General features: G+C 42.4%; 3 protein-coding genes across 4 annotated transcripts; all 3 read right to left on the reverse strand.

The window, feature by feature from the left end:
- Positions 1 to 267: 267 nt before the first annotated feature.
- LOC117425652 (odorant receptor 131-2-like) lies at positions 268 to 1,898 on the reverse strand. The gene has a single exon (XM_034042777.3). The coding sequence runs from the start codon at positions 1,746 to 1,748 to the stop codon at positions 945 to 947; it is 804 nt and encodes a 267-aa protein (XP_033898668.2). The 5' UTR covers positions 1,749 to 1,898; the 3' UTR covers positions 268 to 944.
- A 4,601-nt stretch (positions 1,899 to 6,499) lies between these two features.
- LOC131698529 (odorant receptor 131-2-like) lies at positions 6,500 to 7,457 on the reverse strand. The gene has a single exon (XM_058990617.1). The coding sequence runs from the start codon at positions 7,440 to 7,442 to the stop codon at positions 6,630 to 6,632; it is 813 nt and encodes a 270-aa protein (XP_058846600.1). The 5' UTR covers positions 7,443 to 7,457; the 3' UTR covers positions 6,500 to 6,629.
- Positions 7,458 to 13,095: 5,638 nt separating this feature from the next.
- Positions 13,096 to 25,828, reverse strand: LOC117411116 (matrilin-4-like). Of its 2 annotated transcripts, XM_058990662.1 has the most exons (11): positions 25,488 to 25,828; positions 20,798 to 20,918; positions 19,883 to 20,443; positions 19,177 to 19,299; positions 18,616 to 18,738; positions 17,418 to 17,540; positions 15,727 to 15,849; positions 15,187 to 15,600; positions 14,546 to 14,698; positions 13,961 to 14,056; positions 13,096 to 13,541 (listed from the first exon to the last, which is right to left on the reverse strand). In XM_058990662.1, the coding sequence occupies exons 2-11, from the start codon at positions 20,871 to 20,873 to the stop codon at positions 13,474 to 13,476; spliced, it is 1,860 nt and encodes a 619-aa protein (XP_058846645.1). In that variant the 5' UTR covers positions 20,874 to 20,918; positions 25,488 to 25,828; the 3' UTR covers positions 13,096 to 13,473. The 2 variants fall into 2 exon arrangements, with proteins under 2 accessions (XP_058846645.1, XP_058846646.1); XM_058990663.1 differs by lacking the exon at positions 17,418 to 17,540.
- Positions 25,829 to 27,541: the final 1,713 nt, after the last annotated feature.

Consider the following 27,541-nt stretch of genomic DNA (forward strand, 5'->3'; position numbering starts at 1 on the left):
CTGCATTGCGTGTCTAAGTTGTTATGAGACATCACTGGTTATTATTGGTTGTGTATTTCCTTTGTGAAAGAAATGTGCTAATGATGATTTGGGGTGAATAGCTTTGAGAATCCAGCCCTTTGTTTATATCGTATACCATTAAATGAAGCTAACATTTTGCCTCATCAGTGCACAGTGTCTAGATCACACTGTGCAAATAAATGATCCCCACAGTTGTAAGTTATTGTGATGTGTTTATTGATGTGAAACATTGCACTTGGAGGAAGGAGCTCTTGTGAGATGAGTTTAACCAAAGGGAAGTAGGAGGCTGGGGTTGCAGGAGGCAGGCGTTACAGCAATCACACAAACCCAATTCAAGCTCATCCCAGAGCTTGCAAACTTCAGTCTGCAAGTGTCTGGTGACAGAGCATTCCAAATCAACACCACACTCAATGCAGGAGACTCTCAACTGAAATAAACCGCAGACCTTGAATTTGCAGGGTTGTCCTGAGTCTGCAGCAACAAAGTAAGATAACACACGATTATTCCACATTTCAATTTGGAAATCCACTGCTTGCAGGTAAACGTTACTTCTGAAGTCAATGCAAACGGTACATTGGCGCCCACAGCACGTGGTGCTTCATTCAAAGGCAATTACTGCTGAGGGCAATCTTCTAACCTTCTAGAAACCAGTTTTAAAGGGGGGTTGTGAACTGAAAACTCTACTTAGTTCAGCAAAATGCACTTAAAAATACACAGTCCTTAACAAAATATGAGTTGAAACAGTCCTTAAAGTCTGTATGTACAATTCAGACGGGAAGACCCTGAAGACACTCCTGTGCAAAGGAGCTAACTATGGATTTCATAAACGTTGACTACATACTCCCCCTGCTCCAGACTATTCTATGCATGAACCTGAGCTCTTTCTAATACAAATAATATAAAGAGATACCCTACTCAAAGCGTTATGTGATCAGTATTTGACTTACGGAGCCAGTGCGAATGGGTGCAGAATTTCCTGTCAAAGCCGGCTGGACTTTTTGAGGTTTACATACAAAGTACCTTTTCAAGTATTTTCTAAACTTCTTGTCCCTGAGACCATAGATTATTGGACTCAGGAATCTTGGTAAAATGTAAACCACCAAATAAGTAACGTATCGACTATCGGAAATACGTCCTTGGAAAATGTACAATAGAGCCAATTCTATCTGAGGTGTTACATACGTCAGCATGCACATTAACAGCTGGGCTCCGTGCAGCAGGATGGTGTTGCGAGCCTTTGCAGCAGAAGATCTGTCAGTGGTGGCTGCCCTTGCTGCAAACATGATCCTCAAATAAGTGTAAATTATAGTGATAGAAACAAAAGAGAAGTACAAGATATCAAATGCCTGTCTTTTATAATATAATAAAGGTGACCTAAACACATTCTCACGATAACAGAAAATAGATGAGTGAAAAAAACTTAAAGATTCGGTTGCAAAAAAATACAACCAGTCGAATAACAAAGGAGCGAGACCTGCAACCCAGATCACAGCAATGAGAATGTGTGTCCTGCGGACGGTGCAGATCTGAGAGTGACGCAAGGGGTTGCAGATGGCTACGTAACGCTCAATAGCCATCGCTGCGAGATTCAGAGGAGTGTTCATAGTGGCAAACAGAGCAAGCAATATCAGAACGCTGCAGAAGGAGACATTGATTTTGAAGAAAACATAACTCACAATGTATAAAGTCACTGTAACAGTCAGCTGAACAGCATCATTGATTACCATGTGAATAAACAGAATGTAGCGGGGCTCCTCGGAAAATATGGGGTTTTTGAAGAACGTGATGACTACAGTGGCATTGATGTAACTGAGACACAGCCAGACAAACACAACAATGATATTCTTTGCCAGGGCTGTGTTAAATGAGTCCCTGGTTGGGTTATTTAACACGAAGGCTGTTTCAGGTGGAATTACAGTAGAGTTCATGTCTTGAGTCTTCGGAAGCCGTGAAACCTGAAAACGAGAAACAATTTGATTAATACAATTGTCCTAAAGTAGAACTGTGAAAAGCATAATCACTCTATCATAATGCTTCATTAAAGCACCCAGCCAGTAGAAAACAGGAACAACATGTATCTCGAGGAAAAAGCAATGCGAAAAAAGATCTTGAGATTATCTTGCATATCGTGTGCTTTAAACAGGGCTAGATCAATCTGAATAGGGGGCATTGGGGACAGTCCAACCGAATTTACCAGTTTAAAATGATTATTAATAATAATAATAATAATAATAATAATAATAATAATAATAATAATAATAATAATAATGGCAATGGTGTCACAAAAGGCAAACAATCATGTATTTTGCTAGCTGAATGCTTATGTTTTGCACAATCAGAATTCAGCATTAAAACATATTTTTTCTACCATGATGCCAATACTTAGATGCACCACTGCAAATGTAAATTGTAATTTTTCTGTCTATTTCTTGCATCTATCAATAGCACATGGATTTATATAAATATATAAATAGTCCCTTTCAATTGCCAAACAGCTATTAGAAACCTTATAAGTGTTGAACGATGGAAAGACTTTTGTGGAATAATACCTACACATTCATCAAACATTTTGGTGTCTATTACTACGCAATGATAGCCTTTTGATGAGCGCACGTGTACATTAGAAAAGTAAGAAAAGCAAGCTCTGGTGACTCATTGCATTTGTGTCTGTGTTTGTTGTTGTACATTGATGGCTGGTTATTGCCGTACATCTTAACAATTAGAAAAGACCCGCGATCTTCAGAAAAACAAACGTGAAGATATTAATCAGTTAAATAAATATGGAAAGATCCCTTACCTCTGTCCTGGTCAATTGCGTTGCTGATGTTCTGGGAGAAAATAAATGAGGCTTATAAATATATTGATGTAACCTTCATTGATTTTGACGTCATCTTGCTCTGTCACAATGATTTGCCTCTAACTGGTCTTTAGGGATTGGTAAAATGTCGTACACAAAGTCTCCTAAGGGTTCGCTTATTTTGAGGGCTCATTAAACCTTTTCAGGATTTATAATATATAACACACATCTGGAATTTATAGATGTGTGCTTATTTGGTTCTGTGTGCATATCTTAACCAGCCAGCTATTCAAGAAGTCCTGCTTGCATGCTCACAGTGTGCTGTGCTTGGTTCTGTGTGCATATCTTAACCAGCCAGCTATTCAAGAAGTCCTGCTTGCATGCTCACAGTGTGCTGTGCTTGGTTCTGTGTGCATATCTTAACCAGCCAGCTATTCAAGAAGTCCAGCTTGCATGCTCACAGTGTGCTGTGCTTGGTTCTGTGTGCATACCTTAACCAGCCAGCTATTCAAGAAGTCCTGCTTGCATGCTCACAGTGTGCTGTGCTTGGTTCTGTGTGCATATCTTAACCAGCCAGCTATTCAAGAAGTCCTGCTTGCATGCTCACAGTGTGCTGTGCTTGTTCAGGTGAGTTGGAACAGAGGAGTTAGTGATGTGAAAAGCTTATTAACAGACCTCAGTGAAATAAACACAGCACACTGCGAGTCACACTACATGCTACTCTGTTCTCTCAAAGTCTTGGCAACTTCTTGAGCTCCATAGAGTTCACATAATCTGCTATACAATTTCTAAAAATATCATTTCAAAATTGTGACCGCAGGGGACCGAAGTAAAGTTCTGGTAATGTGCAAATCAGCTACATTTGACTTATTATCAATAAGCTATAAAATCTAATTTAATTTCTTATATTTTAGAAGATTGGATGTTTCAGAAACAGGGACTCAGAAAGGGCAATCATACCTGCACAGAACAGAGACTCAGACAGGACAATCATACCTGAACAGAACAGAGACTCAGACAGGACAATCATACCTGCACAGAACAGAGACTCAGACAGGACAATCATACCTGCACAGAACAGAGACTCAGACAGGACAATCATACCTGCACAGAACAGAGACTCAGACAGGGCAATCATACCTGCATAGAACAGAGACTCAGACAGGACAATCATACCTGCACAGAACAGAGACTCAGACAGGACAATCATACCTGAACAGAACAGACACTCAGACAGGACAATCATACCTGCACAGAACAGAGACTCAGACAGGACAATCATACCTGAACAGAACATAGACTCAGACAGGACAATCATACCTGCACAGAACAGAGACTCAGACAGGACAATCATACCTGCACAGAACAGACACTCAGACAGGACAATCATACCTGCACAGAACAGACTCAGACAGGACAATCATACCTGAACAGAACAGACTCAGACAGGACAATCATACCTGCACAGAACAGAGACTCAGACAGGACAATCATACCTGCACAGGGAACTGTTACAGCATCCAGGCCCTGTTTTAAAACATTTGATCAAATCTAACCTGTAACCGTGACAGTCTGGGAGTGCAAGATTAAATATCTGTTATTGCATACTATATACAATGAGTGATTGACATCTATTAATACTCATCATAACATCTAAAGTTGTGCTCCCATGTTGCAATGCTATTTTTTTTTTTTTTTTTTAATTGAGCCAAACAGTTCACTCCCGAAGCATGTGCTACTGATACCAAATAAAACATTTCAGCTGTGAATTAATTGAATGAAAAGTATTGCTGTGTAGTAACCCCTGTGGACAGTGCTTGCTTGGTTGATGCAGTCTAGTATACTGACAAATGGGATGGCATTTTAAAGATGGCAAACCAGGACGGTAGGAAGCATTTTGAAAATGATAAGGCCATACCTCGTGAGTCAAACGCGATATATAGCCACGAAGCTAATAAAAGTGTGCCGGTCAGTACTGGGTTTCTTCTGTTAGAATGGCGATTTTATATAACAAATGACTCACAAAGAAATAAGGAGATTTATTGTTGCGAATTGTTATTTTGAAAACACTCAAAATTGCGTTTATTATTTATTATCTATTTAATATTTTTATTATTTAATTTTTTATTCTCCTTTATTAACTGAACGCGATCGTCTCCCACTACAGTGTGTTTTGTGTTCCTTTTTGGAACTGTTTTGTTACATTATTTTTACGTTTAAGTTTTCGTACATTTTGTTTCACTTTAATTCTGTTCCCACTTCCATAGTTATATAGTGAGAGTGCCATTTCTATTCTGTTATAAAACCGGAATGCTGAAAAGCACACATGCAATAGCGTTTTTTAGAATATTCGCCAAGCGCTGTAAATGTCAATAAGGAAAGTGATATAAATAAGCAGAAATCACACAAGTCAGAACAACAACCTTTATTTTATATAGCGCCTTTCAAGAGGAAGCATCACAAAGCGCTGCACATCAGATTGCTTTCATACCAAATAAAATATCACTAAAACTATTTAAATAGGAACTCTTTGAACTCAGCCCTATTTCCTCCTGTTTGTATTTCTGTAACTACACAAGTAGATACACATATTATTATTTGTTTATTTAGCAGACGCCTTTATCCAAGGCAACTTACAGAGACTAGGGTGTGTGAACTATGCATCAGCTGCAGAGTCACTTACAACAATGTCTCACCCGAAAGACGGAGCACAAGGAGCTTAAGTGACTTGCTCAGGGTCACGCAATGAGTCAGTGGCTGAGGTGGGATTTGAACCGGGGACCTCCTGGTTACAAGCCCTTTTCTTTAACCACTGGACCACACAACCTCCTATATCCATAGCCTGCTTCTGTCAAACAGTGTGTCCGTGCAATTTATTTGAAACGCTGTCTAGTTTAATGAAATCCTTTTTATTATGGTATATAACAAAGATGCTATGTTTTTTAAAATAACTGATTAAATCGTGTTAAAAGGAAAGAGGGCATAGCTTTTCATATCTCTATAACTGTTCCCTTGATTCTCATTGGCAGTGGACAGTCTGTGATGTATTTACACACTGCAAGCTTTAAGTGTTCAGAGATTTGCTTGGAGAGCAGCAGAGGGAGCTGTGTTGGTTTGATGGGTGCATGACATGGATTTGTAAGAGAGGTATTGATAAGGAACAGCAACGGCATTTGTGGATTCTGTAGGGAACTGCATGACCACATGGCATATTGGAACACTGAATTGGAAAACCCCCCACTTGAGGGGAAACGTCTGGGGAACAGTGTGCCCTCACTGTGTGTTTGAGTGTGTCACGTCTTGGTTTATGGACAGTAATCCATTTATTATAATGGAAATGAGGTGTTAACGGGGAAATGAGCGACCAGAAGCACTTTTGTGAGCAATTTGATAAACTTTCAGACAATCCGCACATCATATTTACTTTATTGCAGCAACTTTATTATTCCAGATGAAACAAAGACCCTTACAAAATAATGTAATTGTTCCAGTTTTAATAAAAAAAGAAGGATCTACAATCGAATGTGCAGTAGAACATTCTTCTAATATCTCAAGGTACAGATAATTAACAATAACAAATGAAACAGGTTCCTGTATTTCCAATGCTGCGTGTAGAATACCCCATGCATCCAGCTTCCTTAGTCTAGAGCAGAAAACAGTGAATTAAGATGTGACCTACCAATACGCATCTTATTCTCTTTCTTTAATTGTCAGTCCCACACTTACTGCAATCATTGTTCTGCGTCTCAATTTACTGATGATATTGCTAATAAATAAAAGCATTGTTTCAGTTTGGGAGGTATGGAGCTTATCATGATGTCTGGTGATTGTTATTGGGGTGAAGCTGTCCATCTTTGATGGTCTGGCATAAAAAGTGTCTTTTCAGGTACTTTCTAAACATTTGATCTCTGACACCATAGATCATGGGACTCAGGGACCTGGGCAGTACCTGAACTATCAAGTAAATAAAGTATCGTATTTCTAATGACTTCCCTGGAAAGATATATAAGAGACTGTATTCCAGAGTAGGTCCGATGTACGTCAGCATGCACAGTAACAGCTGGACCCCGTGCAGCAGGATGGTGTTGCGAGCCTTTGCAGCAGAAGTCGCGTCCGTGGTGGCTGCCTTCGCTGTAAAAAGGATTCTGAAATAAGTGTACGTTAAAGTAAGCCAAACAAAAGCTAAGTAGACAGCATGTAAAATGCTTCTCTTCTGAACTAGATCAGGTGACCTGAAAACGTAATCGCGAGCGCAGAAAACAGATGAGTGGAAGAAGCTTAATGGCGCTGTTGCCAAAAGGATAAACACATCTGGTAATATGGAAACGGCACCTGCAACCCAGATCACAGCAATGAGAATGTGTGTCCTGCGGACGGTGCAGATCTGAGAGTGACGCAAGGGGTTGCAGATGGCTACGTAACGCTCAATAGCCATCGCTGCGAGACTCAGAGGAGTGTTCATACTGGCAAAGATGGCAACGGACAATAGAAAACAACAGAAGGAGGCATTGATTTTAAATAATATGTAACTCACTACAAATAATGTCACTGCAACAGTTAACTGAATAATATCATTGATTACCATGTGAATGAACAGGATGTATCGTGATGCCTCGTGAAACATTCGATTCTTAAAGAATGTGAAGACCAGAGTCCCGTTGATGTAGTTGATGAAAATGCACAGAAAAACAATAATGACATTTTTAGCGACGGCTGTGTCAAAAGTATCTCTGGTTTGAGCTGAGGCTCCGCTGCTGTTCAAGGTAGTGTCAGATGGGTCCTCAGTAGAGTTCATGTCTCGTGACTGCTCTTCAAAACACTCTGCCTGAGGGGAGCAAAGAAATCAAAATCATTACACTAGTTACTAGGAACTAGTGTTGTGCAAAATCAACCATGCTTAAACATCACAAACTGTAAGAAGCGCCTGGAATATTTACAGCTGCTTTAACAAAACACCTGCACATTTCTCCTGTGCTGTCTGTGTGACTTGTCCTGCTTCTTTCCACAATGATTTCCTCTAAACCAGTCACAGCTCTGCTGACCAGCCTGGGAAGGGTTAAAGCCTTTACATAGACGATTACTCTGCACTCGTTATCTTTGCTGAGGTCCTTTCACGTATGTGTTTTTACTTACGGTAGCTCAATTTGTTAAACAGCAAAAAAGATCACTTACCTCTTCTCAGGTTTCTTGCTAATGTTTGGGAAACATCATCTTCCCTGTCTTCAAAGTTATATAGTCTCGTCTGCATCCAGGGAGCACTTATATATAGAATCCTAAGGCTCATGAGATCTTGCATTGGGTTTTCACTGTACAATATAGCTTTAAACATGTGAGTGTGTTGCTATTCCCATCCAGAAAATAACATATATTGCTGATAATCCACATGTTTGAGGCTCATGGTAGACTAGAGGTAAATATAGTTTAAGACTTTGTGTGAAGAGCCTGTGTGATGCTGGAATATGTGTGTGTGTGGTGCGGGACTTTTGATGCATCTATCCGATTCAGGCTGGTGTTTTAAACCCTTATCTACTTCTCACTATTTTCATACTACTTTTGACATATTCCAGCCTGGGACGGATCCCAACATGTGTATTAACATAACTGCTCTCAATCTTTTAGCTTTTTGCATATTTTGCAAAACCACTGCCCCTCACCTCTACACCCCTCCCTGCAATGTGAAGCACACATACTGGTGCATTGCTTCAAAACCACTGCCCCTCACCTCTACACCCCTCCCTGCAATGTGAAGCACACATACTGGTGCATTGCTTCAAAACCACTGCCCCTCACCTCTACACCCCTCCCTGCAATGTGAAGCACACATACTGGTGCATTGCTTCCTGCAGTACTGGCCTTTCCTGGAACTTGCACTCTCCTGGCTCTCTCTTTGTACCCAGCGGTGGCTGCATTGTGCAGGAGTTTGTTTTTACCAGCCTTTGATCTGATGAAGTTCACAGATGCACTGGGTGCCCTTTAACCCTTCCCACTGATATGTCACTGAAGTCAGAGGCCACAGTAACATAAACTACAAGATCTCTCTGTACAGTTAGGTTAAGGTGTAAACAGGGTGGATATCCCTGACATCTCTGCTCCAGCTGTGGAGATCTCTCCGCCTAACCCTGCCATGTTGTCACTTAGTCACACCGTACAGCTCAATAAATAAGTAAACCAACATTAGTTTACAAGTTATTATCTATGTAGGTTTACTGCGTGTGTAACTTTTTACCCTTTTTATTTTCTAAGTTTTGCAATGCCGAATGTGGAAAACAGGTGGATACGAGAGACAATCTACCCAGCAGTTTGTCACTTTTTTTCTTAAAGTTATGAAGTTTTAGTCCAGGTTATTGCACCACTCTCTGTCTCTAATATCAGAGCAATCTTGGGCAAGTTGCTCAACAAAGGCTTTGGGATTCTCTGACATTTTGAACCCTCCGCAGAGGCTCTTCAGTAATGCACCAAAGACATCATTAATCAGAACATGCTCTCGTCTCCCTTCAGTCCTCATTAGATTGCAATGACAAAAGGTCAGGAATGACATCCAACCATCATAACATGTGTTTGGGAAAGAACAACTGGCAGTAGTGGGGCTGATTAGGTATTCTTGTGGGCAACAGAATAAAGTTCACCTCGTTGAAGAACGAGCCCCGGGGGGAGGGAGGGAGGGAGGGGGGGGGCAGATGTTATCAATACTAGCCTGCATGCCTTTTACTGTTTACCGTTTGATTGCTCTTTTGCAGGTAAAAGCTGGGCTGCAGTATAATAGGTTTAAAAGTGACATTTTAAAACGGGCAGTTAATCAAAGGCTGGTCACAGAAAAATACATTCAGTACATCACTGCATCTTTCAATGCCACGCTTCAGTGTTTTTTGAAATATTTAGAAGATTAAGGAGCACTGTCCTATGGATTTAATAATACAAACTGCACACATGTAATCAGTCTCCTGTGTGTACCCTTTATAAAGTGATTAGGGCAGACTGCAGGATTGTGTGAACCCTTTATAAAAAGATTAGGGCAGACTGCAGGCCTGTGTGTACCCTTTATAAAGTGATTAGGGCAGACTGCAGGCCTGTGTGTACCCTTTATAAAGTGATTAGGGCAGACTGCAGGCCTGTGTGTACCCTTTATAAAGTGATTAGGGCAGACTGCAGGATTGTGTGAACCCTTTATAAAAAGATTAGGGCAGACTGCAGGCCTGTGTGTACCCTTTATAAAGTGATTAGGGCAGACTGCAGGCCTGTGTGTACCCTTTATAAAGTGATTAGGGCAGACTGCAGGCCTGTGTGTACCCTTTATAAAGTGATTAGGGCAGACTGCAGGCCTGTGTGTACCCTTTATAAAAAGATTAGGGCAGACTGCAGGCCTGTGTGTACCCTTTATAAAGTGATTAGGGCAGACTGCAGGCCTGTGTGTACCCTTTATAAAGTGATTAGGGCAGACTGCAGGCCTGTGCGTACCCTTTATAAAGTGATTAGGGCAGATTGCAGGCCTGTGTGTACCCTTTATAAAGTGATTAGGGCAGACTGCAGGCCTGTGTGTACCCTTTATAAAGTGATTAGGACAGACTGCAGGTCTGTGTGTACCCTTTATAAAGTGATTAGGGCAGACTGCAGGCCTGTGTGTACCCTTTATAAAGTGATTAGGGCAGACTGCAGGCCTGTGTGTACCCTTTATAAAGTGATTAGGGCAGACTGCAGGCCTGTGTGTACCCTTTATAAAGTGATTAGGGCAGACTGCAGGCCTGTGTGTACCCTTTATAAAGTGATTAGGACAGACTGCAGGCCTGTGTGTACCCTTTATAAAGTGATTAGAGTAGACTGCATGCCTGTGTGTACCCTTTATAAAGTGAGTAGGGCAGACTGCAGGCCTGTGTGTGTTCCCTTTATAAAGTGATTAGAGCAGACTGCATGCCTGTGTGTACCCTTTATAAAGTGAGTAGGGCAGACTGCAGGCCTGTGTGTACCCTTTATAAAGTGATTAGAGTAGACTGCATGCCTGTGTGTACCCTTTATAAAGTGATTAGAGTAGACTGCATGCCTGTGTGTACCCTTTATAAAGTGAGTAGGGCAGACTGCAGATATAGACAGTGATGTAGACAGATAGACAGTGATAGAGACAGTGATATAGACAGTGATAGAGACAGCCCAGGACTGTGCTGTAACTAACCCAGCAGTGTCTGTCAGCAGGTACTCCTGAAAATGGTGCCATCTGCTGTTTGGATGTGAAAGTGATTCAATTCATTCAGTCGTACAGAGCCGAGTTTAATGAAGCGATGTAAGAACAGTGCTGTATGTGCATCAGTGCAATACCAGAAGGGTACAGGTGCAATGCAGCACACAGAGGAAAGAGGGGCTCGCTGTCGTGTTGTGAGTCAGCCACTAATATTTCATGTCATGAGCGCCACATCTCTGAACAGCCTAATCCCAATTTGGTCATTGTGATTAATTGGTGAAGAATAATATTACCACATATTAAATCCCAGAATTAACAAAAGAAGTGGAAAAGCATTTGTTTATTTAGTGCCAGAATACAGAAATGTTTAAAAATGGTCATTAAGCAATTTACAGCAAGTACATTTAACAGGGGCTTCAATCTGATTCCAAAGAATACATTCACAACAGACCACTCAGACACAGGCAATACAAAGTAAGGCACGCATGTGTTTATAGAAACAAAGTGATACTACAAGAAACTTAGTAAACCTCTTTGACAAGACAGTAAAGGGTTTGAAACAGCTTCTCCTCTTCTTTAGAGCTGTATTTCAATGAGCAGAACATGTAGGATCTTGTTAAGACAACTTCAGAAATGCATGGACATTGAGCCTGGAGCACTGGAATGAGTCTCGGAGCAGGAATGGGCTGGTTTTCACTTCAAACAGGTAACCTGTTTCTGTAAAAACACCGATGTGCTGCCATAGATTCCAAACAAGACTGCCCTGATAATGTAAGCCCTTTACACTGTGTCTGGCATGAAGAAGAATACAAGCTGGTTTTAATCATAATTAATATTATCAGTTTAACTGGCTGAACAGCCAGTGTTGTCCTGGTGGTAATGTAAGTATATATATATATATATATGTGTGTGTGTTTTCCACCTCTAATATACATCAGCGTGGCACTGGAACAACATTTCACTTTGTTCCTTTCAGCATCCGTTTTGTCTGCTGCTTCACTCGCAGTTCATTGGGGACTGGGCGCTGTGCTGTATAGGTGAGTCTGCCCTGTACAGTGCATGCACAGTACTGTAATGTGAAGGAACACTCCGGTGTTCCTTAGAGCTGACAGGTTCACATGCTCTAATCTACTGCGGATGCTCTAGGCTTGTGTTGAAGCTTCAAATCTGACTTGTGGGGGCCTGAATGAAATCCAATTGCATGCCGCCCCCATGGCTGGAGTTTATAACGGCTATGGCATATGCCATGCTTTCTGATTTAATAAAGACTGGGGTCTGCTGGATTGATTCAAATATCTGAAAATCTAAATAACGTCAACTGTTTTATTTTTTTTTATTTTTTTTTTTAATCATTCAAACAAGGGCTATGCCTGGCATATTAAAACAGGCTTTGCAAAAAACAAAACAGACGACATAAAGAGTGACGCAGGCACGCTGTTTAGGGCTCTGGACAGCAGTGGCATTTAGATCTGTTGCTGTTTACATCAGCTGGGGTGTTTAGCTTTCACTGCGGTCAATTATCCTGTGGTAATTGCGCTGCCTTGGGTATTACTGCCTAATTGGTACACAAGGAAAAGGTGTCGTGGGGCATTGCACACCTGCTCCTCTGTTCCAGGGGGTTGAACTGACGACAGGATAGTGTCAGGTGCCTGCTTCTTTACAGCACTGGCTTCAGGACTGCAGTCCTCAGTGATGGGGGGGGGGGGGGGGGGGCAGCTGCAGTCTCCTACAGTGCCCGACTGCTCTGGGCCCTCCTTCCTCCTTCCCTAGCTGCTAGGGTCTAGCATAGCTTGAGACACACGACCATAACATGCGGGGCATGACAGACCTCCTGCATGTTACACAACAGAACCTGATGGCATCTTTGCTACATGTATAGTTTAAAGATCCGAGATAAAACATCAGATAAAAAGGAGAGGAAGAGGCGATGGAAGAGTAAACCAGCGACCTCTGTCTTTACAGTCAACACGATTTGATTTGCAAATGGGAAGGGAAAAAAAAATCTGAAAACACAAGTACTTAATATCTGTTTCCAATAATGTTTTACGGGACAGCTGATCCCCTCAGGTAAATACTGGTTGTATCGATTAGGAGAGTTCAAATGATGCTCAGAAGATCGTTGTTTGTTTTATTTGTATAGAAAGACAATAAATTACAATTTGGTTTTAAATAAGACAAAAGACTTGCAACAACATTACAACCGAAAAGACAAGGAGCCGCATGATATCTAACTAACCTTTGTGGTGTTGCTGCTAATCAAACACTGCCAAAGTGAGTTCTGCATATACGTCTTTACATGTGAATAGGCGTTGTGTCACCAAAGCCATCTGGGTCCCCATGTAACACAGTGGGATATTCTTCATTCTTCTCAATGCATTTTTTTTTATTATACAAGGAAAATGTATTTTACAGGTAGAACGCCCAAAGCCCCAAACACACACAGCTACGTGACTTGAGCACCCTAAAATGTCAAGGGATTTATTCTTCATTTCTTCGAGACAAGCTGGTTTTCCAATTCTTCCAGTCTGGCTGTCATCTGAGCAAGTGTTTGGGGTTAAGGAACTCACAGAGAAAACATGCATTATACATGAAGCATTACTCTTAATTCTGCATTGAAGGGTTGTTTCGGGTGCTTAGAGAACATTCACCAAGTATTTAGTATCAAGAACATTCCCTGTAAAAAAATTATAGGTGAGTGAAGGAGCACTAGAGGAGTGCTGACCGGGGTTTTAACCCTCTTATTAGCACGACTAGTATTTTCACTGCCACCTCTTTTCTTCTGTTTAAAGAGCTGCTGTTTCGCTGTTTGTATTTTCTTTGCTTGTACAGTCTTTGGTTAGTTTTGGTTCTCAGTAATCTAGCAGGCAGCCCCTTTTAAACAGCCACTTACCTGTTTTGCACAGACAGTGTGAAGTACAGTAAAGGGTTATAGTTTCTGTCTCGGTTCAGTGTGGAAAGGATATGTCTTTGAGAGAGCTTCTCTAAAGCAGACGTGGTTCTTTCCTGGAACTCCAACAGGCTCTCACAGGCACACGGGTCTTTCACCTCGATTTCCCCGAGACTCTCCTCTGCAACAGCAAGGTGCATTTCAGGTACAAACCTTAAAAGATCCACTATCATCATTTCTCACGCTTACCTGTGTGTAACAGGGCAGAGGCTGGGGGAGAACCAGCGACCTTGCACACCACAAGCGAGCATCTTAACCACAATGCAAAAGAGCCGGGCTCGTCTGCATTCGTGGTTTAGAGCTTTTAACCTCCTTTCACCTCACCGACAGGACAGGACAGAACCCGTAACCCCCCACAACACTGCCCGTCACATGAGTTTACACTTTGCTATGCTTTTAGCATTATTTAACCTTTTATAAGGAGCAGTATATAAAAAGGTAAAGTTTCTGGTGCACCTCCTCCCCACTTACAAGCAGAAAAAATGATGAATTGAGCTTTTTCTATGATCGGATAATCAAGGTTTCAGTGTAGAATCTTAAAAGTGGCCAGTGGGTTGTTCTATCATGTCATAGTTCTTGTATGCTATAACAGCTTGCCGAGCGCCCTGACCTGCACAGGTGTTAAGTTTCAGGTTTTCTGCGATCTGGTTGATGGCTGTGAAGTCTGCTGTGTAGTAGAAATGTTTGTCTGCGGGTTCGGAGGCGATCTCCCGAAGCTCTGCCTCGACCGCTTTCCCAACGCCCACAGCGTACATGGTGATGCCTGTGCAAACGAACACAAGCTGTTACTGATTTATTTAACCAGGAGAGCATTAACTCATTCAAAAACCTGCTAATTATAAACACACACACAGCACTGCAGTATAAACAATGTCACAGCTCATCCGTGAGGCTGGGGCTGATCTAGCAATCTTTTCACTGATTACATTTTTAATATAGGGTAAAAAAAAAAAATTAAAAGAATTAAAAATATATATATTGTTGGATTAATTTTGGATTAGCTGGAAAACAAAAGTATAAATTACAAAAAATAAATATAAAAAAGCCCAGGGGCACCCCCTCAAATGACCTATAAATGAACGGAGAGAAAGAACCCCTCTTCTGCACAGTAGAATGAGTGCTATTTATTTCAGAAGTCATTTCTAAGTTCTGCTACACTGTAAGAACGAATACGAACATCGTATTCAGTCTTTCACTATTATAGTAACCCTTTGCGTTTCATTTGAATAAACAAACAGAAGAAGCTCGGACCTGCATCTTTGGCCCGTTTGGCCCACTCTGAGATGTTGTCCTGGGAGCGCCCGTCAGTGAAGACCAGGCCCACTCTGGGGATGTTTCTGGTGAGGGGTCTAGCCCCTTCAGCCTCCGAGAAGCTGTTCTCCACCATGTGCTTCAGGGCCAGCCCCGTCATGGTGCCCTTCTCCATGTACTGCACACCCAGGACGGCTGCCTTGATGTCCTCAGCGCTCTGGTACTGGCTGAGGGGGAACTCTGTGCGCACGCGGCTTGAGTACTGCACCAGCCCCACCCGGGTCCCACTGGCCGACACGTCCAGGGAGTCCACAACCTGGTTCACAAACTGCTTGACCAGCTCGAAGTTCTGCGGCCGCACGCTCTTGGAGCCGTCGATAATGAGGACTAAATCGATGTTAGCGGATCTGCAGGCTGGGACCAAAGAGACAGTGAAAGCCAGTGTACCAGCAAGCCGTATTTCAATGCACCTCACAATGCGCGCGCGCACACACTAAAACCAACAAACAATGCCCGCTTCGTTTCACTGAAAAGACTTACTGCTGCAGGTCTTGCCGTCCTCCTGCAGTGGCTGTCCCTCCGGGCAGACGCAGTGGTAGGAACCAGGGCTGCTGACACACTTGAACTCACAGCCATGGTCTACTGAGTTGCAAAGGTCATCGGCTGCAATTGAGAATTTTATTACTTACAGGGCACTGGTATTCATACACCTTTATACTGTAGATTTGTGCCATGAAGCCTTTACTTACAACAGAACAAGGTGACTGTAGAAGGCAGGCATGGCAATCGTTATTATTATTATTATTTATTTCTTAGCAGACGGCCTTATCCAGGGCAACTTACAATTGCAAGATATCACATTATTTTTACATACAATTACCCATTTATACAGTTGGGTTTTTACTGGAGCAATCTAGGTAAAGTACCTTGCTCAAGGGTACAGCAGCACCCACCGGGGATTGAACCCACAACCCTCCAGTCAAGAGTCCAGAGCCCTAACCACTACTCCACACTGCTGCTCTGCAGTATATACTCCAGCCCTGAACTGGTGCACTTCTTCTGTGTTGGTGGTTTGTATTTCAGTGTCAGCCAGTGGCCTGGAGCTGTGCTGAGGCCACAGAAACTCATCTGGCACACAGCCTGGCATCTACAACTATCTGAGAGCAATTAACCTTGCTTAACACTGAACAGGGTTCTTTTACCATTATACTCTCCATTAGTGTTAGAGAGCTGGTGAAAAGACAGCTGTCACTACACTGCAGTTACCACACAGAATGCTGTACTGTGTCACAGTATGACCCTCATTCCAGCGGAATCACCGTGTAAGAACATTGCGATTTCCATTTTGAGTAGGAGTGTATTCAGTGTACAGCAGCAGTTCTTTCGTTGCTTAGCAGAAGTGATTCTTTTTAAAAAGTCTGAACGGTGGTTTACAGAAGAGTGTTCTGCCAGTGGGGATACAGTTTAAAGGCAGCGTAAAGGTTTTAGCTTACTTTCTGTACGTCCAAATATTAAGACAAGCGCCCTGTCATTTACACGTAACCACTTCCATCTGTCTCCAGGTAATAATGTGGATTCCAGATGAATCGATGGTACAGTTTGCCACAGATTCATTGGAAAATTATCAGACTAGAATCTGCATCTATGTAGGACAAGCTACTGAGTTGTCACACAGTTGTGCCCAAATGTTTTGCATCACTTTTTAGAATTAACTAATGTTGCTTCAGAAAGTCGAATGAAATATACTTTGTAGTTTCTTTGATTACATGATGTTAAATAAAAGATCTGAATTAGTTTTTTTATTATGTCTCCATTATGTCTCCATCCTAAAATTCTAGGTCATGCAAAACTTTTGTGAATAGCTGTAGATAGGAACCAGTTACCAAGTACTGTATCTGGGACCACCTAGACAGCAGGGGGCACCACTGACACAATCTAAACCTACTGCTGTACTTACAATGCACTGTCGCCACTCTACAAACACTGCTGCACCCAGCACGGCTCTGTGCAGGTTAGTGGCAGCATGCATTGGTTAGGACCATGGGTTTTGAAAATGCCGTTCTGCAGCATCAGAAAGAGAGGCTGAGGGATCCACTGGAGGTATCAGAAAGTTAAAGGAGAATGTAAGGAATGTTTCGGCCTGTCTCTGCTACTCCCTCTAGTGGAAGCTATGTGAACAGGGGTCTGGAGTTCACTAGAAAGGGGTATACTCTTTCTGAATTTCAACTTACACTGGCAGGTTTTCCCATCATCCTGAAGTGTGTGTCCTTCATTACAGCGACAAAAGTAGCCGCTTAGGACACTGACACACTCGTGCTGACAGCTGTGGTTCCCAAACGAACAGTAGTCAATCACTGAAGGGAAAAAGAATGTTCACAAAACGAGCCATGGCTGTTTAATAAGAAGATCATGTAAGTGTATAGAGCCATATACTGAATGAATGAATGAATGAATGCATGTTATCAATGATTAACACACTGATACACAGAGAAGACAATCTATACCACTGACTCGTGGCAGATGGCAGTGCTACAAAGCACTCTGTATTTAACTATAAACCACAGGCACTTTTAACAAGGACTCTGTTATGGCAGGACACCGCATGGGGAGGTACATTCTTAACCCTTACACACATAACCCCGTTCCCAGGGTGACCCCAGGCGCCTCATTACAGAATGTCTGAAATGATTCAAATAAGTGAAACTCCATCCTGACATGAGGTGTGCTTTATTGCAGTATGTGTGATGTTACTCCCTAGTGTTGTTATTAATATTGCTGTTAATATTTCTGTGAACAGCAGGATGAAACAGGACAATTAAATAGCATGGGGTTTTGCATCATCAATTCAGGAGTGGTTGCATTTTCGACATGCGTTGCATCATCCTGTGCAAACTATGATGCAAAGCGATGCAATGCACACGGAAAGGATCTCCAGAGGCAAAAGCAAGGCACTTCCATATGGAAAGGGCTGCTCAGAGGTCGCTTACAACGGCACGGATCTGTGGCTTCGTTTGCTAGGTGGCATTCTCTTCTGCAAGCTTCTAGACAGATTCACACTTAAACTGCAGCTCACTGTGATCTCAGTATCAGAATGTTCTCTCTTAGCACACATGTTATTGCAATCCTGTGCACACTTTGATGACGTTTCTGTTTATCCCTTAGGGTCCTCGGGGTCCCAGGCTATGCTGATGTATCGTAACAAGAAAAGCTCATGCATTTAAGAACTGAAGCAGGCATAAAGATAAGAGATCTGCACAAGGGTTGAACACCTGCTGAAGGCTAACTTTAAACGCGCATTGCAATGTCTTAGATACAAATCTGAAGGACCGTTTAAACTGCAGCACCCAGATCAGGCAGCGGTATTTAAATTGCAGTGTACAGCAGGCATCAGTGCACAGAACAGCTCAACAGCACTGTGACCAGACTGACTTGTGCATGTCTTCAGGTCCTGGTTGAGGTAATAGCCGGCTCTGCAGCGGCAGGAGTATGAACCAGGGGAGCTCACGCAAATGTGTTCACAGTCGTGCTGTCCTTCTGCGCAGAGGTCAATAGCTGTAATAGAGCAAGAGAGATTCCACATACAAAGTGCTGCAAAATCAGAGCCTCGTGCCTCCCCCCTAGTTTATAGGTATAGCCCCTGCACCCACTTCATAACAATGAGTGCAGCTTGCACAGTTGCATGTGGGATAAGGTTGTGCTCCATAAATAATATGTGGTGGACAGGGCCAGAATAAAGATTCAATTCAGCACACAGGACCTTCACTCATCACTTATCTGCATGTAACCAACACATTGATGCAAAGCGTATTGGTTTTGCCATTGCACTGGCGGCACACAACAGAAACAGACACATTGAGCTTCGTTATCTTTATTTCTAGTCCCTTTTCTCTTGTCCTCATTGCACATTCGGGGATGCTTGCCCCACTGAAGCCTGGTGTTTTGCACGGTACCCCGTGAGCAGGCTTGAGCTTTCTAAGTAGCATAACTTACCTGAGCATGTTTTGCCGTCCTCGTTGAGTTTATATCCAGGGTTGCATTCACAGTGATACGATCCAGGAGTGCTCACACAGACATGCTCACAGCCATGAGGCATCTCACTGCAGAGATCCAGACCTAGTGAATGGAAATGATCATTCAAATGACTTATTACTTCAGCACCACCTGCACCAGGAGTCCTGAAACACACGCCCACATGCAAACAGATCAGATGAAACAGAATATATGTGTTCAGGCTTTCAAAACATCCTTAAGTGGAAGAGAACCAAATATAATCATTGAAAATAGAGGCGCAGCACCACAACACAAAACGTAGCTCAAATTTCCATTCTTTACTATTTAGAAATGTATACATTTGATCTTATTTTCATTGATTGAATTTTGGATGTTTGGGAAACTGATCTGGGATGTAGCACCCACTAATGGAAATAAGTGTATTACAAAACAGTGTGTGTGTGCGATGACAGCTACGTGATCCGGACTTGTCTCTAAATATAATTCACGACAGGAGACAGACCATGCTGTTTTACCATATCTTCGGCGGGATCGTCCCTATTGTGCTGTTGGTTATTTAGTTTCAGCGCCAGACCGTCCCTACTCCAACAATAACAAGGCTTTGTAAACCTTGTCTTCCTCTCGATTCCTCTGAGCCCCTCTCTGTACACAGAGCCTGACTCCCCCTTTGATGTTTGCAGCTTACCACAGAGCTTGTCTTGGAACTGCTTTCCAAACTGCTGGATGAGATCAAAGGACTCAACCAGGAAGACGTGCTCCTCGAGGGGCGGGGAGGCCATGGCCCTCAGTGAGTTCATGTCGGCCCTCTGCACTCCCACCGCATAGATCTCAATGCCCCTCTCCCGTGCCTGAGCCGCCACCTCAGCCACGCGGTCCTGCGGCCGGCCGTCCGTCACGATCACCGCCACCTTGGGTAAGTTCCTGCGGGCGCCCTCCTGCTCGCTGAAAGCCACGTTCATGGCGTACTGGATGGCGAGGCCCGTCATGGTGCCCTGGGCCAGCGGGATGATCTTGTTGATGGCTTTCACCATGTCAGCTTTCTTGCTGAAGCTCTTGAGTGAGAAGATGTTCTGGAGCTGGCTGGAGTACTGGAACACCCCGACCTGCGTGGTGTTGGGGCCCACATCCAGAGCGTGGATGATATCGATCATGAACTTCCTCATCGTCTCAAACTCAAAGGGCCTCACGCTCCTGGAGCTGTCAATGATGAAGACCAGGTCCAGAGGGCCCGTCTTACACTTGTGATCTGCGGAGAGAACGGGACGCACAAAAAAGCTGTTACCTAATCCAGTGAGAAAAAAGCTATAAAATGCACTTCCACACACAGAACTAGTTTTGATTTCAATGCATTTTTTATATCAGGTAGATGTTAGTTTATGAATGATAACTAGATCTTAATCTACATCACACCTGACACAGCACAGAATTGATTGCAAGTAATTTGCTATGCTTTACCATGGGTCCTTGCAGCCCTGAAGGATAAAAACCCCGACAACCTGAGCATTCAATATTGTCCCAAAGCAGGCCTCCAGTAGAGAACCATGGAGCTGAGCTTCCAGAGCTCTTTCTATTTGACGTGAATGACTGCGTTTTATCTTACCCGGTCTTCCTCGTCTGGCATCCAGGCTCACCATTAGGATGAACAAGAACGTTGCACAAAAAAACAGCAGCTTCATCCTGAAACCTTGGATTGGAGAGTCGTCGGGACGTTCTGGGACTTACTGCAGAGGAAACAAAACTCCATGTGATGCGCATGCCTGGCACATTCTTTCAGGGCTTTTCTTTCTATAAATCTTGCTCCAAACAAATAGCTCAAAATCACTGAGCTTCTTTGGGCACATCATGTGATTGCAAACTGGCAGTGGAGTGAGAAAGTCAGATTCATTCAGGAAGAAAGGAGACGCACTCACACTTTGGAGCTTTTGGAATATTATTTAACCCAGACCTCAAATAAAAAGATAATTGAAATGTTCCTAATGTGGGCCAGTCAAGCCTGAATAATAAAACAGCAGGGAAGTGCAGGGAAATAGATTGGAAGCCCTTAGGGGCTACGCCTACAGCCCGCTGCTCTTTTCACACCCATTAAATGAACTGTCGCTGGATATTTTTGTGATAGAAACTATTAATGTCAGGGATGCAGATCCGATTCTCAGTTTCCGTCTTGCGCTCGGCTAGGTTTCATAAATAAATAAACAAATAAATAAATATGTATCTGGACGTTTGAGATTAAACTATACAAAGTCAAGCATTCAGAATGGCTTCAGTGTTGGAGGTCAGCTAGGTTTATTATCCTCAGAAAAGTTTCCATTAGTAATGCAGCACAGTGAAAGCATGGCAAAGCACAGGGAAGCATTGTAAAGAACTGTGAGGTATACTGAAGCATATCAATCAACATGACAAACCAGGGCAAACTATGGTGAATGCATAGTATAATCATGGGAAATGCATGGAAAACCTGCAAAAACACTGTGCAAAAACACTGTGCTAAAATACTGTGCTAAAAAACTGTGCAAAAACTCTGTGCTAAAATACTGTGCTAAAAAACTGTGCTAAAATACTGTGCAAAAAAACTGCAAAAACACTGTGCTAAAACACTGTGCAAAAACACTGTGCTAAAAAACTGTGCTAAAAAACTGTGCTAAAACACTGTGCAAAAACACTGTGCAAAAATACTGTGCAAAAAAACTGTGCAAAAACACTGTGCAAAAACACTGTGCAAAAACACTGTGCTAAAATACTGTGCAAAAAAACTGCAAAAACACTGCTAAAACACTGTGCTAAAATACTGTGCAAAAACACTGTGCAAAAACACTGTGCTAAAATACGTGCTAAAACACTGTGCTAAAATACTGTGCTAAAGTTTATTCGACATCTAAACATTAGCGGTTCTCTCCTTTTTGAGTAATGCAAGGGAAGAATCAATTCCGCCCCACCTCGTATAACTGGCCTATGTCTGTGCAGTGTGAAAACTACAGTGTTTTGAATATAGTTTCATTTTCCTGTGGTTCACAGCATTACAAAGTCGATGTGTTTCATGCTGCCGAGTCTCTGTGCCGCCACAGACACAGACATGTCTATTGTATCGAATTAAAAGCTATGTAAACCAACCATTGCTAATGTAGTCATATAAAACAGCCAGTGTGTGTGCTAGTCACCGCAAGATTAGTCAGGTTTAGTGGTGGTAGGAAAGAGATCTGCTGATTGGGGTGCAAATAATGGTTTCACTCAGCTTTCTGGAGACCCTGTGCATAATTCGATCCCTGTTTTGAGATTTTCACACTGAAACTAAAAACTTGCCCTGATTTTCAAAAGCACAAAGAGACTCCTTGTCCCCCTAGCCTTCACATACAGTCAGGCCTTCCGACCCCCAGCAGAAACCTGAGGTTTCGAAAGTACCGGCCACTCCCCTTGCTTAGGCTGGCATGGCAAAGATTAAACACTGGAATAAAGAAACTGTGCTAAAAGTAAAAGCAGATACAGGAATGCAGCAATAACTGCATTTGTATTACCTCTATTAAGCATTGATTTGAATATATATGTTATTCTTCATCTAACAAGTCTACAGTTAAACCTGAGTCAGTTTTGCACATTTGGAAGAGTAGAGGAAGAGACCCATTAGAACATGGCTTGACTCACTTCTGCACATTTTGGCACATCATAAAATAAACAGTATTTGTGTAACTGGGTATCGTAAAGCCACAATGTTAATGCGCAATAAGATTTGATGCTAGCTTTACAATACAAGCGAAACTTGAATAGCTGGCCGATGACTTTCAGCTCAATGTGTTTTAAAAGGCTTTAAAAACACATTCGATAATGAACAATGGTAAAGTTGGGTTTGAGACAGGAGTCCTCCTAAAACATGACAGGTTTATCGAATCAAAGACCTTTTTGTTTTGTTTTGTCCTCTGCATTTTCTGTTTGAATTTCTGGACCCTACTCTTTCAATTCTTCTCTCTATCTCTCCTGCAGTGTTTGTTTATGGGGGAGGTGTGAGAATCGTGCACCTGTACAGCAGGTGGAGATCAGAAAGACAAACAACACGGTCTTCTGAGATAGAGCGAGAGGGAGAGAGAGAGAGCGAGAGGGATAGAGAGAGAGGGACCTTGGATATGCACTCAACCCATCCTGACACAGGGACAAAAGGCTACTTGAACGGGCAGTGCTCAAAACACAGCTGAACCAATCCATCGTGTTGAGGAGTGAGATGCTCTGAGAAGGTGACAGCACTCCCCTGCCTCACAGAAAGCTCAGTTAAAAGGCTAGCTGCCCTAGGAAGGTGACCGTGAATCACAGGAGCTATGGAGCACGGCATGTATGTGACGAGTCAGCAGAGCACGGAGCTACAGGACGAGCAGAGCAATGGGAAGAACAGTAAGTCGCAGTGCAATGTCTTTCCGTGCAGCGCTGGAGAACACTGGCCATGGGGAGATGTTCAAAAGTGGGTTTGGGGGGTTTGGGGTGAGAATAAAAGGTCATTGTCTTCTAGGCAGCAAAGCAACTCCAGGGTGCCATTATTATTTTTATAAACTGTTAAATAAATCTATCGGGGTTTCAGAACTAGGGATAAACAATTGAGAAGGTTCATTTAAGGATTCTGAAGTCTGAAGCCCACCTATGTTGTTTCTTACTGCAGTAAAACATCGCTGGTGTGTTATCATTTTAAAAAATAGCCTCCTGGAGTAAAAAGCTTTGCTAAATAGGGGCCAGTATTTTCAGAATCGCCTGTCTAGTATCAATGAGATAAATTACAGGATATGGGAACCTTGCTTCTACAAGCCAAGGAAATGTATTTCCACAGAACCACTTATACAGCATGACTATGAAAATGTAGTCAGGGCTGATGTGTTTGCATTCGTCAAAAATGCAGGTAGGACAGGAGGCCATCTGGCTCATCAGTTCTCATCTAGTCCGTAGTAGCTGGTGGATCTCAGATCCTAAAGGATCCCAGTGATTCTGGATCAATAGCATGACTTGGTAATCCTTTCCACACCCTGACTAGCAGCGTCTCCTACCCTCTGTGCTAAGTCTGCCTCCAGTTCAATTCTGACTGTGTCCTCTGGCCCTGTTTTAAAGTTTTAGAAGCCTCCCTTTCACTGCAGTCTTTATTTCTATGTTCACAGTTTAATTACAACCTTTTAAAGAGCGTTCATGAATGTTAGAGGGTTTTTTGAAACAGGAAGAAAATACCTCGCTTTAGTGGATCAAAACTGGATTTAAATATGTTTGAACTAGTTTTGTGAGTGGATGATTAGTAGCCACGTCTAAACTGTTTCAATCATTTTTTTGTTAATATAAATATAAAATATGAGTTGCCAGAAATCCGTCGGAGAGAGTTTCTCAGAGGGGATTTTTCTGGTTGTAAACTTTTAAATGCAAAGCGAGAAGCAGGCAGACACGATGATGAAAGCTTCTCTCTCACAGCAGCAGTGCCCACTGTGAATCCCTCCCACTGCGGGACACACTGGCTTCCAGTTTACTGCTCTAACATTTTACACGCCATCAAAGAACAAACTGTGCTGGCGCCAACTTCACTCAAACCAAAACAGCCCTTAAAACCTGAGCTTGTAAATGCGTGGTTTGCAACTGCAAAAAATGCAAACATACCAGATCTAGCTGTGCTTTCCAAACAGGTTGCTGCTGAAATGCTTGTTTGCGCACAAGTACTACACGCCTATGTACAGTAAAGCTGGATTTCTCTAATGTGATCCCTTTCTAGTTAGCACATGACAAGCATACCCAGTCCTTCACTGAGGATCATGCAACACCTTCTGTGTGCAGTTGAGGGGGTTGGAAGTGTACCCCTATTTAACGCTCCACTGACAATCTACGCTCTTTGACAGCGGCGCGCGATTATCTCATGTGATTTCCCACTTGGCACAGTCTCGGGTGCCGCAACTTTACTAGTCGCTTAACAATGCAATGACATTGTAATTGACATGGTCAGTTTGCTCCACAGCCAGACGTTACTGAATAACTGCAAGTTGTGTGCGTGTTCAAAGCATCCGCAGCTGTGGTCTGTGCTGGGACTTCGATACGGGCTATTGTAAATGTATTCAATAAAATATCCAAGGACAGAAGAAAACAGAAGTGCAATGTTCAAAGGACAGGCAATAAAATGTTTTAATAGGCTAAAATACGTACATGTACCAGTAACAAATACTCAGAAATAATAATATAGCATTATCACTAACTTTTTGTGTCGCCCCCCCTCCCCTAAAGTTGAAGCCCCACCGGACAGAACCGAAGACTACCCACCCGTGCTTCCCCTCTCCGGTTCTCTCACTCACCTGGGTCAAGTGGATCAGTCGGACAGTCGCTTCCGAATCCCGGATGAGCAGCTGAGCTCGTGCTGGTACAGGTATCTCTGAAGCGGCGTGCACGCACTTTAACTTCTTCAGAAGTACACAATGCTATGAAGCGTTATCCAAACCAAAGACATCCAAAGAATGGTTTGTGTTAGTCCAGTTTACTCCGGTATTATGAATGACACTGGCAATAAAATACACTGGCAATACAGAATCGTGAATTGTGAAGAAAGCCGAAGCAAATACGTGGAATTGTATCTGCAGGTTTGGTATCTCTTTAGCATGCTCTGGTCCCGCACTGCACTGAGAGGAATGAAGCGCAGGTATTTAATCTGGGGAAGGGGGTTCGAATTAAACCACTCCCTTTGAAACGGGACAAACCGGGGGGAACGTTTTGGAAACGGGGGAGGGGGGGGGGGGCTGAAACTTCAAAAACAAAAACGAGTGTTTTCTTGGAATAGGACAGGAAACGATTTTAAACACGTGTAGTGCAAGTATAGCTGTGTGTTTATTTTTAAAAAGTTGGAAAACAAATATATGCATTTTGTAAATATGTATCATTTTGTTTTCCTAAATTGATTATCTATGATTTGTGTTTTGCTTTCTTTCACTACCATAAAAACGCAACAAATGTGTAGCTACTGAGCGACTTAATAAACATTATTATTATTATTATTATTATTATTATTATTATTATTATTATTATTATTATTATTATTATTAAATAATAATAATAATAATAATAATAATAATAATAATAATAATAATAATAATAATAATAATAATAATAACACGTCTGTACCGGTATTATTACAATGTACTGAACTGTTCCAAACACAGACTCGTTTTAAAGGAGTTGCGTTGTGGTCTTTTTTAGGATGCATTTTAACCTTGCAGATGTTTTTCAGAAGAGAATGTGCTCTGTGTCGTTTTTAAAAAGTGCAATGGTGTTGCAGGCAATTGACAGAAAGCTGTAAAACAGTCTTGTCTTATTACTGCATATCAGCATTGTAAAATACCAGGCTAGACAGCGCTGGCGGTTTAACACCTGCACACCCTGACCGGCTTACCCGTTCCAGCTCAAGGCTTGTCCGAGCTGAACTGTTTTAGGTGCCCCGTCCCTGCACATTTTTCTACACCCCGTGTGAGAGATACCGAGGTAAATATAGCTACAGTCCCAATGACCCTGACAGCCTGCACCAGAACAGCATGGCAGTGACACATAACTCCAGGTCATGCACAGCGAAGGTCCATGTGAAACCATGCTCTGTTCGATCTCTCATTCTATCAGAGAATTATATACACTATATACACACACGCTGGCTAACTTCTTCAGGGCGTCCAAACAACAGCTTGTCAGACCGCTCTCCCCATCACGAGGCAGCGAGTAGTGGAAGGGGGCGTTCTTTTTTCTTTCTTTCTTTCTTTCTTTCTTTCTTTCTTTCTTTCTTTCTTTCTCTCTCTTTCTGTCTTTTATTTTTTCTGTTACACGGTGGAATGAAGTGTTGTAATTGCAATTGAAGGCATGTTTCGTCCTTTCGTGTTTACAACAGGTCCCGTGTACATTTGTACTTAGGTCTTATCATTTAGGATGTGCATAGCAATCGCTGTGCAGATCGAGGAGCAGAAGAGGTCTCTGACAGTGTTGCTGCAGCTGCGTGTTCAGCCCTTTCACTTTGTCTTTGTAATAGAACTTATGCAAATACCATATATTGGATTATTGATTGTATTATATTAGTTTTTAAGTACTTTTTTGCATGTTGGTGATCTACAGTATATATATATATAAGAACAAACTTATATCAGTGGGCTATTTTATATGAAGTGCAGTTCTACCAGTGCATCAAAAGTTCTGTTTAAGGTGAAAGTTTTGGAGTTTTTTGTCCATTGCTATCAGTGTACATGTCAAACAGGGGGTCTTCTCTGTGGGTGGTCTGCAGCTTATGTGTTATGCTCACAAACTATTGGATTGCCTGGCCTGGCATTCTGCCTGGATGCACATTTGACAGGAAAGCAAATAGCTTGTGTGGCCTTAA

This window comes from Acipenser ruthenus, chromosome 18 (assembly GCF_902713425.1).
Source record: "Acipenser ruthenus chromosome 18, fAciRut3.2 maternal haplotype, whole genome shotgun sequence".
Taxonomy (NCBI): Eukaryota; Metazoa; Chordata; class Actinopteri; order Acipenseriformes; family Acipenseridae; genus Acipenser; species Acipenser ruthenus.